At 35.1% G+C, this 14,583-nt stretch overlaps 1 protein-coding gene and 1 non-coding gene across 2 annotated transcripts in view; one reads left to right on the top strand and one right to left on the bottom strand.

Moving 5' to 3' along the window:
* The window catches only part of LOC149413568 (secretory phospholipase A2 receptor-like), a 58,258-nt gene that overhangs the window by 35,540 nt on the left and 8,135 nt on the right, over positions 1 to 14,583 (bottom strand). The window contains exons 2-4 of the mRNA XM_089644392.1: positions 1,946 to 2,158; positions 1,218 to 1,478; positions 546 to 776 (exon numbers count right to left, since the gene is read on the bottom strand). Of these exons, the coding sequence (XP_089500518.1) occupies positions 546 to 776; positions 1,218 to 1,478; positions 1,946 to 2,072 (619 nt within the window). The 5' untranslated portion in view covers positions 2,073 to 2,158. The remainder of the gene's footprint in view (positions 1 to 545; positions 777 to 1,217; positions 1,479 to 1,945; positions 2,159 to 14,583) is intronic.
* On the top strand, positions 13,105 to 13,176 carry TRNAT-GGU (transfer RNA threonine (anticodon GGU)). The gene has a single exon. It is a non-coding gene; the product is annotated as a tRNA-Thr (tRNA).

Raw genomic sequence — 14,583 nt, forward strand, 5'->3', positions numbered from 1 at the left:
TGACCGATTTATTTTCCATGTGAGAAACAGAGACAGACCTAATTTTAATAATGTTTCTAAACATGAGAAATTTACCGGATGTACGCCAGACAGGCCGATCTTAGTCCAGCAAGCGAGCATTTTAGCATCGCAAAAGGAAATACCAGAAGTGCAGTGTACGCGACCGGGAGTTAGCCCTTTCCATAAAATGCAACTTTTACGGTCCAATACGCTCGTCTTTTACGCTCGCTGGATCGGTTCTCGGTGGAGAGCGGAGAGTGGGGATGGGGACGGGGGAATTTTAGCCGATGCTACGAAGCTGAGGTGCGGGGCAGGGGACAGGAATTTTGCCGGAATTTTGTACAAACTATTTAATATCTAAGAAACTAGAAATAATATATAATTTTTTTAAATGCAGATCGATAACCAAATAGTTTTTTTAGGAATACCTAAATTATAGAGTATGTGGTGTAAAAAACAACTTAGATATAGCATAAAACTCTCGTTAGTGTATGTGTGTTCCCCCCGTCCGGTACGGGAGTGTTAAAAAAACTGTGTGTGCGTACCAGTATCGTGAGTTCCACAAAATCTACATGTTTTAGGGGTGGGGTCCTCTTTCGGATTTAAGTTGGTTTGCTCGCACACAAAAAGGGCCAATGAGGAACATGGTTCAGTGTTCAGATGGAAGAATCCGCGTGGGGTGACTGTGTTCTGCGAGAGCGCCCCGCATTGAGGCATCCTGTCGGAGAGCCTCACGGGGCCCCAGTCGTCGTAGCCTGCACTCGAGAGGGTCCTGTCTGAAACATCCAGATGTTGGCACTCCTATTAAAGAGGAAATAAATTGTTCGTGCTGGTGTCAGCAGTATAATATGAAATCCTCGTTTTAGGAATGCTGTGGAAGGGAAGTGGGGTCGAGTAAAAATTTTGACGTCTGGTTTTGGTCACAGCTATTTACTGTTTCTAAATGATGGACCATTGCGAAAATAATTTCACAGCGAAAGTCAAATTGAATTTTTTTTTGCAGACTCTTCTTTTTTTCATCTCTCGTATTGCTCTCCTCTATGAGGTTTTGAGAGATGTGTAAGATAGATACTGTTACATGTTTTCGTTGCCATCAAAATATTCTAATCCATAATTATGTAAATATCTACGTTACCTGCCTCACTAGACGACGTCTGTTCTATGTTTACTATTTATTCTTGTATTAAATAGGTGCCAAAAAATATTGTTATCCTCACCATCGATTGTCCGAAATTGCTTCATGACAGCCGAATATTTAAAGCCAACCATAAAGCTGTCCATGTTGTAGTCACATCCCCGTGAATTAGCTCGGGTGTATTTAATAAATATGTCTGCGCTGAGTTTTGCTTCCTCAGCGCTGTTCAGAATAATTAGGTGCGTTTTTTCCGCTGCACACACTTTAAACGCATCGTTCCAGGATTTAGCTGTGGTGTGGAGTTTGTAACAGTTCTGTGGCATCGAAAGATACTTTTTATATCCTGTAATTAAAATTAAAAAACGGTAGTTTAACAACGCAGGACTGTTGCAATCAATATGTTTTCTCAAATGTTGGTTGAAAAAACATTATGTTTAAGATTTCACAATAAACATCAATATTAATGAGAATAAAAGTAATCAGGATCAAACTCATTTTGTCTTCTTCAGGGAGAAGAAAAAAAATCTGGGATTATTTTTTTAAATTAACAGATCTATCTCAGAATTAATGAGAATAAAAGTAATCAGGATAAAACTCAAAAATTTAATCTTCTTCAGAGAAGAAGAAAAAATCCTGGTATTATTTTTTTAAAGTAACAGATCAATCACATTAGTGTTAGTTTAAAAGTATAGTGAGATAAAATAAAGTGATTATTGTTTCTGATTCAAGTTTGTTTCATGAAAAAGTATCTGCAATTTTTTTTATCAATTTACTCTGAAATGCTCATTGCGTCTAACTTGATATGCATACCTGGAAAACAATGACTAAAAACTGGTTTTCTGAGACCTCTCTTATCGTGTGATATCTTCCTCTCACACATGAATAGGAGCCGTGACTCACAGGACTTGTCGTTCAGCTTTCTACCCAAGCCTACCATCAGAGTGCCACAGTGTTCATCGTTATTGATGTTGTCGGGCTGCCCGTCCTGCCATTTGCTGTATCCCGCTTTCTCTAGCTTCTGTCCTACAATATGAAAAAATACTTGAAACACAAACAGAGGTTGAATAACTGTCATTTCAATTCATAGTTGCTTCCCTGTGGATTTCAATTGCATTGCGTTCTGAATGGACTCCAGGAATCCGTAGTCCGGAAACAATTAAATGGGTACAGCCAATCTTCGGAAGGGGCAAAAACCGCCGCAATTTAGTTCAAATTCCTCAATAATCTCGAAGCCTGTGGATCTATGAAATCCCCAACTGAAGTAAGTGACCAGTGCGAATGGAGTGGAAAGCTAGTTATAACTGCCAGAAAGACACACAAAAGCGTCGCAGGTAGAAATTTTTTCTTGAAGGGATGGAATATTAATTAACACGTTCACAAAGACGGTTCGGAAAGTCAGTTTTCCAACAATATATAGACGGAAACCCTTTATCATTTTCTTAAATGGAAATTGTTTAATATTTTTTAAAACGGAAACCTTTAAAATATGTCAGCTTAGCCCGGTAGTGGCCGAGTGGACAGAATCGTTAGGCTTCCACACAGGCGTCGCGTGTTCAATCCAATGCTAGCTAACTCCTTCATTATGTCGCAAGCAATATTTTCTATTTACATAAAAACGTGATTTTTTTCCAATTCCCATGTCCTCAATGTGTATCATTTTTGGCACATAGCCGGGGCTCCTCCAAGGTTGGGGCCCTACAGAACCATTGATACATTATTTCTCGAGTACCGTGTCTTCATAGCATCCCCAAAGATATTACACCTATTTGCTATAAGGTCCTCCTACATTGAGTATTTATTTATATCTTAAGGGCTATATATTGGGTAAGTACTGCGATTGCTCGGGCCCTGGACGGCTTGTACCGAGCTGATTTTCCGGAAAGAACTGCCGCCTTCGAATGGATGAGCATCAAAGACATTTTTTTTTGTATTAGGCAATTCACCCTAAAAAGAGTGCTATGTGCCGTTAAAGTTAAGGGAGATGGTTATAATTTTATGGGAAATCTATACGGGAATAGGAAATCTCAAATATTGAAGTCATTCAAGTCTATGAACTTGTATAGAACTGAGAAAATGCGAGAATTGTTGAGAGAAAGTAAATAAGGAATACTAAGGGGAGATTGGTGGGTGATTTTTTTAAGTAAACGATAAATGCCTTTGAAAGATGAATGATTTTTACAATTAAAGAAAACATGATCAAGAGTCTCATTTTCCATGCCGCACTGGCAGAGTGGACTATCTAGGACCCAGAATTTAAACAAATGGGATGCAATGGAGCAATGACCAATTCTCATTCTCGAGATACAGGATATAAATCTTTTGGATTTTTTCTTGCAGTGGAACGAAGGTTTACTTGGAATATGATTTTGTATTCCAGCATAAAAAGCACCAGTTCGGGTTTTCGTATTAGTCCAATTTTCTTCCCAGGAGCGAATCATGTTGGATTTAAGAATCGGGATGACGTAAGAGATAGGAATTCTAAAATCTAAAGGATTAGAGCCAGAAATTGTTCCAAGTTTAGCTAGAGAATCGGCTTTCTCGCTACCCTCAATTCCTAAATGGCCAGGGACCCAAACCAATGTTGTCTCGAAATTTAATTCATTTAAAGATTTAAGGGTGTTTCTGATATTATAAATTATATAGTCTTCTGGTTTATGGATATTTGAGGAAATTTTCAACATTGCGCTTAGTGAGTCAGTGCACAGTAAGGCTCGTCGAATATTGAAAAGCTGGATTTGACTCAAAGCTTGTTCAATTGCGAAGCATTCTGCAGTAAATATAGAAATTTCTTTAGGCAATTTATAAGACAAATCTGAATCGAATTCGGGAATGTGTACCGCAGCTCCACAATCTTTGTTATCAGACTTAGAACCATCTGTGTAAATGAGTGAAAATTCTGGAAACTTAGAAGATGTAATGTTTTTAAATTTTTCCTCAACATTTTGATTAGATGAGGTTAAAATATCAGTTCAGAAGTCTGAAGTTATAACGTTGGGGATATAATTGATAGAATCAAATGGGTTGGTGAAAATAGGAAGGATATGATCTTTTTGTAGATTATGGAGGGAAGAAGACAGAGATTTGAATGAAAGAAAACTTTTTAGAAGGAGAGGAAGTCGATTTTTATCTGTCGATCTTTTTTCGTTATTTAAGTAATTGAACAAATAATCAAGGCTTTGTTCTAAAGGGTGACGCGATACAGAAAAAGATTTACAAATATATTTATCAACCAGGAATCGTCTCCTCAAAATTAAGGGGGGATCTACACATTCTACCTGGAGAGAATTAATTGGAGAAGATTTCATCGCTCCAATAATTATTCTGAGCGCTTTGGACTGAATTCTTTCAAGTTTTTTGTCCAAATATTTAGGAAGAGGATCTAAAAGAAATGTTCCATAATCCAAATGGCTTCGCACTAGAGCACCATACATTAATTTAAGAGTAGTAGGATGAGATCCCCACCACACTCTGGAAACAGCTCGCATAATATAACTATATTCTAAAACTATACTCATTTACATTCATAAGCACAAAACACAAGAAATAACAACAAACACGTACAATAGAAACACTAGATCTCATGATCAAAAACTTATCCAACAAATAATTACTAATACAACTTTTGGGCAAAAAAGCTTCTTATATCATAGTATTAAACTCTACAACAAAATACCACTCACACTCAAAAACCTCAACACTTTAACATTTAAATCTGAAATAAAAAGCTGGATACTTAACATAGGAAGATCTGAAATAGAAAATTTACTGAAATCAAACACAGACTAAAACAGAATCAACTGAACTATACCAAAAAACATTTCATATATATATATATATATATATATATATATATATATATATCACACCGCCTATTTGGCGACCAGCATGGGCAAATATGCATTTAAAGTGGCGACCACCGACATTTGGCGACCGATATACGGTTGCCACTTTGTTTTCTCAAAATTTTTACACAGTTCAATAATAGATGTCGTTACAAGCATCTCAGCGAAATTAGTCCTGGTCGCCAAATTGGGCTGGGAGTGCAAGTTTTCGAATATTTAAGTTCCGGAGTCTGTCGCGAGGCAGCTTGGCGCTAGGTGATATACACAGCCACGTATTCCGCATTTCATTCCTGGCCTTTAGTGGCGACTGGGTATGACGAATTATTAATTTCACAACAAGCCTTTAGTGGCGACCGGGTACGACGTATTCTGCATTTCATATCTAGCCTAAAGTGACGACATTTCATAACTAGACTAAAATGGCGACCGTGTTCGACGTATTCTGCGTTTTATTCCTAGCCGTTAGTGGCGACCGGAAACGACGTATTCTGCATTTCATATCTAGCCTGAAGTGACGACATTTCATAACTAGACTAAAATGGCGACCGTGTTCGACGTATTCTGCGTTTTATTCCTAGCCGTTAGTGGCGACCGGAAACGACGTATTCTGCATTTCACGTTTAGCCTGAAGTGGTGACCGTGAAGGGTACAATGTTGCCGGTTCGTTTCAACTCGCGGTGGCTGGTTATTTGCGACGTTGCAGCACATGTTTTGCCAGTGGTCTCGAATGTCTTACTATTTCAAATGTATCTATTTTCAATTTAATACCGAGTATTGACGTCTGTACGTTTTAGAGTTTATTTGGCGACCAATCATTTTAGTGTCTTGTCTACATACAGTATTGATTACTGTCGATACAATTAAAGCAACTCGTTCTAAATAGAAGTTAAAAAGCACAAATAGAAATTTAGAATGTGGGTATGGGTAGCACTTCCCTGGAAACCATTTAATGACCAACATCCCTGACATAGGTCACACCAAGTGGTTGGCTACGTTTCGTGACTTAGCAGGTGTGTCCGTTTTCATGGGGTAATGTTTGCCCAGGTCTTGGTGGTGGGTGCGATGACCGTTTACAACCGGTTACCTCGGTCAGGGCCGCTCGGTAATGCCGGGGCCTGACCCTCAGACTGACGACTGAGGGTGTGCTGCCTGCCCCATCAACTAGTTGGGCAACTGTTGTGCCGGTTCGTGACCGAAGCGGACCCAGCAACAGCGTTCGGGGACATTTGGGGTGACCTCTCCTGCCGAATTCTCCCGGCTCATCGCCTTGCACCGCAATGGGTGGGTTGGGTTCATACCATCCATCACTACTGTCTACTGTGATCCCTAGTTTACTACACACTCCTCATACCCTTTTCTTCCCAGACCTTCCTTTCCCTTCATAACATTGCAGAAAAATATACAAATAAGAAAACAATTAATTGGTGAACATTAAACAAACAACCATAAGGAACTCCAGTCCATTATTTTTATATTTTATTATTAGTAATGACATTCTGACTTAAATTACAGCATTTCAATTTTATGGTATCATCTTTTTTTTATTCATTTTATTAAAATCTAATTTAAAAAAAATCTAATTTCAATTTCTCTACAAAGTCTCACATGGCGTCTCCAATAATACTAAACAATAGGTACGCCTGTACCTAACAACTGTCTTCACAATGCAATCACCTTTCTGAATGCTCCTGGCTATACTTGCAAGTATCTCAGATTTAAAGTAAAATACACAATGATCATACAAACAAAAATAAACAAAACCGTTACATTGACATGTCGGCGGAAAACAAAATTCTTATTATTAATTTATAAATAGAAATAGCATACTAGGGTTGTACTGCAATTATTTGTCATAAAGTCACAAGTAATAAACTAGTTTTTTCGATCTTTTTATTGTTTTTGTAAATCAAAATCGCATTCCAGGTTGTACTCCTAAGGGTAAGGCTCATTAACAATTTATTAGTATGTAATTTTATTTGAATAAATGTTAAAAATATAAAAATTGATTATTTTTTCGGCATGGAACGCATTGTTGTATTTTACATTGTTTTATATGGGAAAAATTATTTCGCAACGAGTGTTTCACATAACGAGTAAAATTCTGGAACGAATTAGTCTCGTTATGAGAGGTTCCACTGTATTTAAATAACTACCCTTTACAAAATAGTTTTATATTTATTTATTTACTTATTAATTGACGCCTTGAAGGCTTTTACATGAATACAAGTTTACAAGGATACTTTTTCAGGATCACAATATTAAGTGTATATAATTTAGAACATAACACTTGTTTAATTTACGTATAAATGACATGGAACGTAATATTAGTCATTCTTGTTTCTTATTTTACGTAGATGACATGAAATTATATAAATGCATTGACTCCGTAGATGACTGCAACCAGTTACAAGAAGACATTAACAAAATTGAACAATATTGCGAAAACAATCAACTATCTTCTAAACATAAACAAATGTAATGTTATTACCTTTTCACGTAAAAAACATCCAATTAATTATACTTACAAATTGAACCTTGTACCCCTACAACGGGTAGAAACAATCAGATCTCTTGGATTAATACTACATTCTAAAATTAGTTATTTAAGGATCATATTGAAAATATTTTAGAAAAAGCTTATAAAGAAATGGTCTTTATTATAAGCATAGCAAAGCCTTTCCCCGTAGCACACACCCTAATTATCAGTTTCAGTGCCGGCAACCGGGGCGTTTATTTAAGGTTGGTTCTGTACAGATGTTTTTTTTTTCATTACTCTCCTCACTAGACATAGTCTGTTCTGAGGCTGGTAATTAACAATTTATATATAAACCAAATTTTTAGTAAAAAATAGTAAAATAAAAATAATAAGAAAAAATAGGAGTAAAAAAATGAGTAACATACAAAAATAGAAAAATAAGTGTAGTACTATATGTGTTGAAAAATTATTTATAAAAATATGAAATGAGTATTTCGAATTATAATTAATTGTAAAATTTTGTAATTTTGTTAGAATTTGTGTGCAGTATGGTTTGTAAAATGCATTAGATGTTTAGAATATTTCTAATATCTGTTCTTTGTTTTACCATCAACCAGTTTACAAATCTTTTGAACACCCAATTCAAATTATTTGGTAAGACGTAAGTTTTAGTTTGGGTTAGGAACATGTTGAATATGTGAGGAGCCAGGTAAGATTCGTGTCTTTTAGCGGAATTTGATTTGATATACGGTACTTGTAATTGTTTGTGTGTAATTGCTCTCGTGTTTTGCTAGTGAGTTATGTGATTCGGTAATTTTTTTATGCAGTTTTTGTAGATGATCTTCTTTATGAACAGTTTATTTATGTCAAATAAGTTATTTTCAATCATTAGCTGTTCTGTCGGATGTTTATAAGGCTTTCTAAACATAATTCGAATTATTGATTTATGATTAATTTTAAGGGATTTGAGATGAGTGTCTGCTGCTACTCCCCATACTGAAATACCATACATTAGAATACTTTGACAAAGTGCAAAGTATATATTTTTTAGCTGATTTAATGACATAAAATATTTCGTTTTGTTTGTATTGTTTTTGTTTTGAAGATGTATGATATATGTTTCCGGCTTTTTTTTGTTATTGGGTTATTTTGGAGATCCCATTTTAGATTATGGTCAACAGTTAAGCCGAGATATTTGATATTATCCGCATAATCTATTTTGTCACAAGTACAGCGTGTGTTATTTGTAGAAGTATTGGTGCAGGGGTGAAGATGGAATTGTGGGCGACTATCTGGCTGACCAGCTTTTGTTTTACTAAAAGTCAAGTATTTTGTTTTAGAAATGTTGAGTGTAAGAAGATTATTCATTAGCCATTTATTTATTTCAGTCATCCCTGCTTCTGTGTTTTTGTAGACATTTTCCCATGATTGTGCTTCGAATAAAATTACAGTGTCATCTGCGTAACTGATTACTTTGTACTCTATTTTTCCAAGGTTTATCTCAGTTAGACTATTTATGTAGATGAGAAAAAGTATGGGACCCAAGACGCTGCTTTGCGGTACTCCATACCTGTTACCTACCTTGTCACTTTCGTGTTTATTGATTTTTACTATTTGTTGTCTATTTTCAATGTAGTTGATGAACCATTTTAGTGGTGGACCGGTTATGCCGATATTTTTGAGTTTTTGGTGTAGTAATTTATGTGAGATGGTGTCGAAAGCTTTTGCTAGGTCTAAGAAAGCCCCTACCACCTTTGACCCGCCATCATAAGTTTTTGACTATGTAAGTAGTTAGTTCCGATAAGGCGTCTTCTGTTCCTATTTTCGCTTGAAACCCGAATTGGCTGTTTGAGATCAGTTTGTGTTTATCAAGGTATGCGAGCAATCTTTTTTTCATAGTTTTTTCTAGTAGTTTGGATAGTGAATTGTGTTATAAATTTCATATGTAAGGTCACAACTTGAGATCGCCGCAGTCATTTGGAATCGAAAATATCCAAAACAAATTTATAAAACACCTATCGTATCGCTTTAGTGATCATCGGTTTGACCCTATCGCTTTATATAAACGCAGAAAAATCTATGATGCTTTATTCTTTTACAAAATCGTGAACTGTCTTGTTGATTGTTGTATCTGTTGTATCTTGTTGTATCTGTTAGAAAAGATTGCATTTCGTTGCCCCAAACAAAACACCAGATCGAACGATTTATTTAGAATACCTCACTGAAAATCCAAATACGCGCAAAACTCTATAATAGGACGTATCTGTGAAAATTGTAATACCTTACGAGATTTTCAACTTAAAATCAAATAAATTGCAACTCACTAAATTAATAATTAATAGCTAAAAACACTTTTACTTTTGGGAAAATTATACTATTACTTCCGTAGTTTTTTTTATTATTTTCAATTAGTACCTATAACCATGCGAAAACTGTATCTATTTTTAATATTATGTACTTCTTTAACATTTCATGGAATTTAATTGGTCTATAACATATTCATGTTTATTGTTATATTTCACTGTACGACTATAAGTTTCCTAATTAAATTTAAATAAAAACAAATTTAAAAAAAATAAGTTGAAAATTAAAAGTAGATACAATATAAGTGGGTACAGAGTAAAGCAGAAATAATAATATAAAAGATATTGAACATGACGTTAGCAATGTAAATATTTTTTTCGGAAGATGCACATTTAATTTTACTATGGTTCGGACGGTGATATAGCGGGTGGGACTTCAACACTTCTAATTTTAAGCTGCCATATAATGTTGGAGATTTATTGCTTTCCCTAGTTGAGATAGACAATAGATAAGGGCTTCAGTAGGTAGTTTACCTAACACTTAAAAACAAGTCCTAAAAATGTAATTTACAATGCAACATTAATTTAGAATTTCATAATATAGTTGTAAGACACCGTGTTTATAAATATACCATGCCAAAAATATTACTGTACTTTACAATATAAGGCTATGACATTATTTGTGAACATGTGAGGAAATAATGTATGTTTTTATGCTACTTTTAAAAAATAAATGACGAATAAATATAATTCTTATGACAAAAACTATTTGGAATAGGAATTGTCACATTCCGGAAAGAACAGATACCTAACTGAGTTTTGCAAATATTTTTGTATTTATTATTGTGACGGCTGTTTCGGGGTTCAAGTACTTATAAAACTTCAGTTACGCCACACGAAGGCAACTTATTTATATGATTTTATTTACCCCTTCAGTATTCTTATTTGTATGATGTTTTGGTGTTTTATTAACACACTTTGATCGGGTTATTTTTTCGCCGGCAGACCGCTGAAAATGGGCGAAAATAAAGGTCCCGCGCGAGTTTCTTTAATTTGTTTTAAATCGCTATATCTTCGAAAATAATGGAAATATTTTAATAAAATTTTCTACATACTAACTCAGCATTCCCAAGCTATAAAATTTCTAGCCGAAAACCAAGTATTATTTCTAATGCAACTTAATAAATCGAAAACAAAGTCATTGTTGGGTCATTAGGGTTCAATTTTTAAAGTATAAACTAGGTTTCAATTTTATAAAATTACAAATTTGTTCGTAGGAAGCAATCACTTTGTGGTTAGACATTATATATTAAAACAAATAAAACACTTTGTTTATTAACCACGACTTTTTTATTATTACATCTAGGTACCGGTTTCGCTACAGTCGAGCTTCATCAGGATGTGAAATATAACTGTTATATTTCACATCCTGATGAAGCTCGACTGTAGCGAAACCGGTAGATGTAATAATAAAAAAGTCGTGGTTAATAAACAAAGTGTTTTATTTGATTTAAAATTACAAATTATTATATTTTCACCAAGCCCAAATCATTATAAAAACAAAAACAATTGCCACATCACTAGTATTGTCAGAGTAACACATTATTACCCATTCAAATACCACGTGTGCAATTGCCACCCAAAAAACCATCGGAACATGCTAATAATATTGGTTATTTTATAAAATGAAATTTAAAATAATCTCCTCAGAACACAACCGTAGGACAATTTGCTTTTTAAAAACTGGCATGTAAATATTTATTATGGTCCGCCTAACTGTGTTCGCCGATACCTGCTTTTGTTAGATGCGCCAGACACTCAGTAGTTGAGTGGGTGCGGAACCGAGATAGAGAGATTTGTTTCGAGTTTCAGGGACATAAAAACTCTCGTTCCAGGAATTGAACTATTATAATAACAGAATATGTTATCTAAATTACTTATTTCGTTGTACTTCAAACGCAATACCTATCAAGTGTCAGGTGTTCAATAATATAGGTCATTTGACGCCCGAGAAAGACATGGCACGATCAAGTGAATCAGATACTCGAGTCGGGCCATGTCAAGAGTCAGAATAATAGAAGACTATGTATGAGACGATGTATGAATGTGAATGAGGCAAGGAGTGTGTGCCAAGACCGAGTTGTTTGGCGGTCCGTCCTCTCTGCCTACCCCTGCGGGGAAACGGCGTGATGGTTAGTTAGTTAGTTAGTTGAAATATCGATGTACACAAAAGATTCCAAGATAAATACTAAAAAAAGACTTGCATTACAATTTGATAATTACGTACGTATAGTTGGAACCTTTACAGAGAGATTGGTATATAATATTCATATAAAAACATCGGATAATTTCTTCTTTTCTGCCATTGAAATGAGGCGGGCGCAGAAGGTAGAAATACCCTTCCGACGTTAAGCATCAATCGACCGAACGCGAACGGGTAGAACTACCCTTCCCGATTAAAGTCTGTTAAGCTAGCTTGGAATGGCTTTAGCTGTGTTTGGTGACCAGAACTGAATATCCTGGTACTTCCCTACCTTCCTCTTCCTCGTCTCATTCCCCTCACCTACCTTCAGTCTCACAACATTCCCCGATTGGGGATAGGCCATAGTCTCACTGACTCCAGACGGGAGCGATTGAGACTCTTGTGTGGTATTCAATTAAAAAATGTACTGATAGACGCAAAAAGTAGAAGAACAAAATAATATAACTGGAAGTGGGTGTACAAGCGTCCTGAGGGGTTTTACATGTAGGTAGTACAATATTAACATCACAGAAAGTTTTAAAACAAAATAAAGTTAGTAATAATAAAAATAAAACTATATTAGATAAAAAAATACAACAAACAAAAATTAAAATAATACAGCAAACAGAGAGGTTATTAATTTTCTTTTGAATTAACTTAATGTTTATAAGGTAAAGTTTATGCATAGCAAAAAGGATTACAAATTATTATAAGCAATAATTGTTGTAAGGCTGCGATTACACTTGGAAGTTTTTTTAAGTGAGTTAAGGCAAAATTATCTATAAAGTGAAACGTCACCTATAAAGTGACATGCTGCCAATGGGACTCGAACCCACGGCCTTCTGATTACCGGTCAGCAGCTCTACTTCTGAGCTATGGCGGCTTATCCGCCAAATTAGTCAATGTGTACTTAGTGTTCTGCAAGCAAAATTATTGCTTATTAATTTTTTTCTCACCTGAAAAAACCAACTTCATTTTTGTAGGTAAAGGAATTATTACGGTGCTAATTAATTTAATTAATTAATCAATCAATGGTGCTAACTCTCCCACTTAAGGGCGTCGAGATATGTCTTGATTAATTGACTAATTTGGTGGGTATTAAATAAGCCGCCATAGTTCAGTGGTAGAGCTGCCGACCGGTAATCAGAAGGCCGTGGGTTCGAGTCCCATTGGTGGCATGTATTTTTTCTCGGGAGATTTTTCAATTTGTAAGTTTTTTCTCTTACAATAATATTGCTTATAATAATTTGTAACCGAGAGGTTTACAAAAATCTTCTTTAATCATGGTTATTATCGATTAAACTTGATTAATCTTAGTTTATCTTGGTTTATCTAAGTTAATCTTGGTTAATGTTTTGGTAGTCTTAGTTAATAATATGGGTATTCTTTGTTAGTAGCCTCCATACTCAAAAACTATATACAAAAAACAAATATTAATATAAGTACACTGATGCTCGAACTCTGAATTTTGTAAAATAAATGGTTTAGCAACCTATCTTTTACTATTGTCTAATTACCTTGTCATAGTTACCTAAGATTATTTTTGAGAAATAGTTCTTTGCTAATTAGCGCCATGCACTAGTCACCAAACCTGCTGGAGTGTTATTTATTTATGCGACAATTTTTGTTTCCATTTTTAATTTTGTACCTATTCATGTATGGGATTTCAGCACTGTGCAATGCCGCGTACAGTTCAGACTTAATGAATCCACCCATAAGCGACACTTTGAACTTAAACTCTTGTCTCTAACTGCTCAAGGAAAACCTCCCCTCTGCGGGTGTAAAACACTCAGCCAACCTCCAATCATACAGATGAGGTTAAAGAAATATCCGAAGAAAGAGTTGAGACTTTAATTAGGTAGGTAGGCAGCTGGGCACCTGCCCTACCTAGGTACATTGAAAAAAATTGAAAAATCGTCATACATATCGTGCAATACTTAGTTTTAATAAAGTAGTGCGTATCTCTATTTGATAGCCTATTACTCTTGGAATGCTTCGACATTTACGTGCCTGAAAACTTGAGCAGTAGGTAGTCGTCATCATGACACGAATTGTTCAAGATACCAAACTGCAGAATAGATTTTCAAGCATAGCATAGCATGACAATAGGAATTGTTCTATTGAATAATATTGTAAAAACAGTATATATATTTAATTACTCTAAATAACCTCAAAACTTGGTTCGTATACCTACCTGTATTCCCTAATATGTTTATTGTTATACATGAGAAATATTTTACGTATGCAAATTGCATGGTGTAAATATCTACTGATTAATCTATTGATCAATACATTAATTTAGTAATTGTGGAATGATTTGCCGGCCTCTGTTTTTCCTCCCTCATGCATCATGGGTCTCTTTAATACCCATGTACAGTCTTTCCTCTCCTCAAAAAGACATGTTCAGGCCCAGAAGTAAATTTTATTCCTCAGGGCCTCAATGTAAAAAATGGGTTTAAGTAAAGTAAACTTTTTTTTCCTGCAATAAGTTAGTAGTTTTTCACAAAAACGACACTCTACAAATAATCAAAATATTTTTTTTTACTAGGTATGTAGTTCCTACGTGCTCAAGTGTGAACAGTGTA

Source organism: Hesperophylax consimilis, chromosome 21 (assembly GCF_061612785.1).
Source record: "Hesperophylax consimilis isolate HC1 chromosome 21, BYU_Hcon_1.0, whole genome shotgun sequence".
Classification (NCBI taxonomy): domain Eukaryota; kingdom Metazoa; phylum Arthropoda; class Insecta; order Trichoptera; family Limnephilidae; genus Hesperophylax; species Hesperophylax consimilis.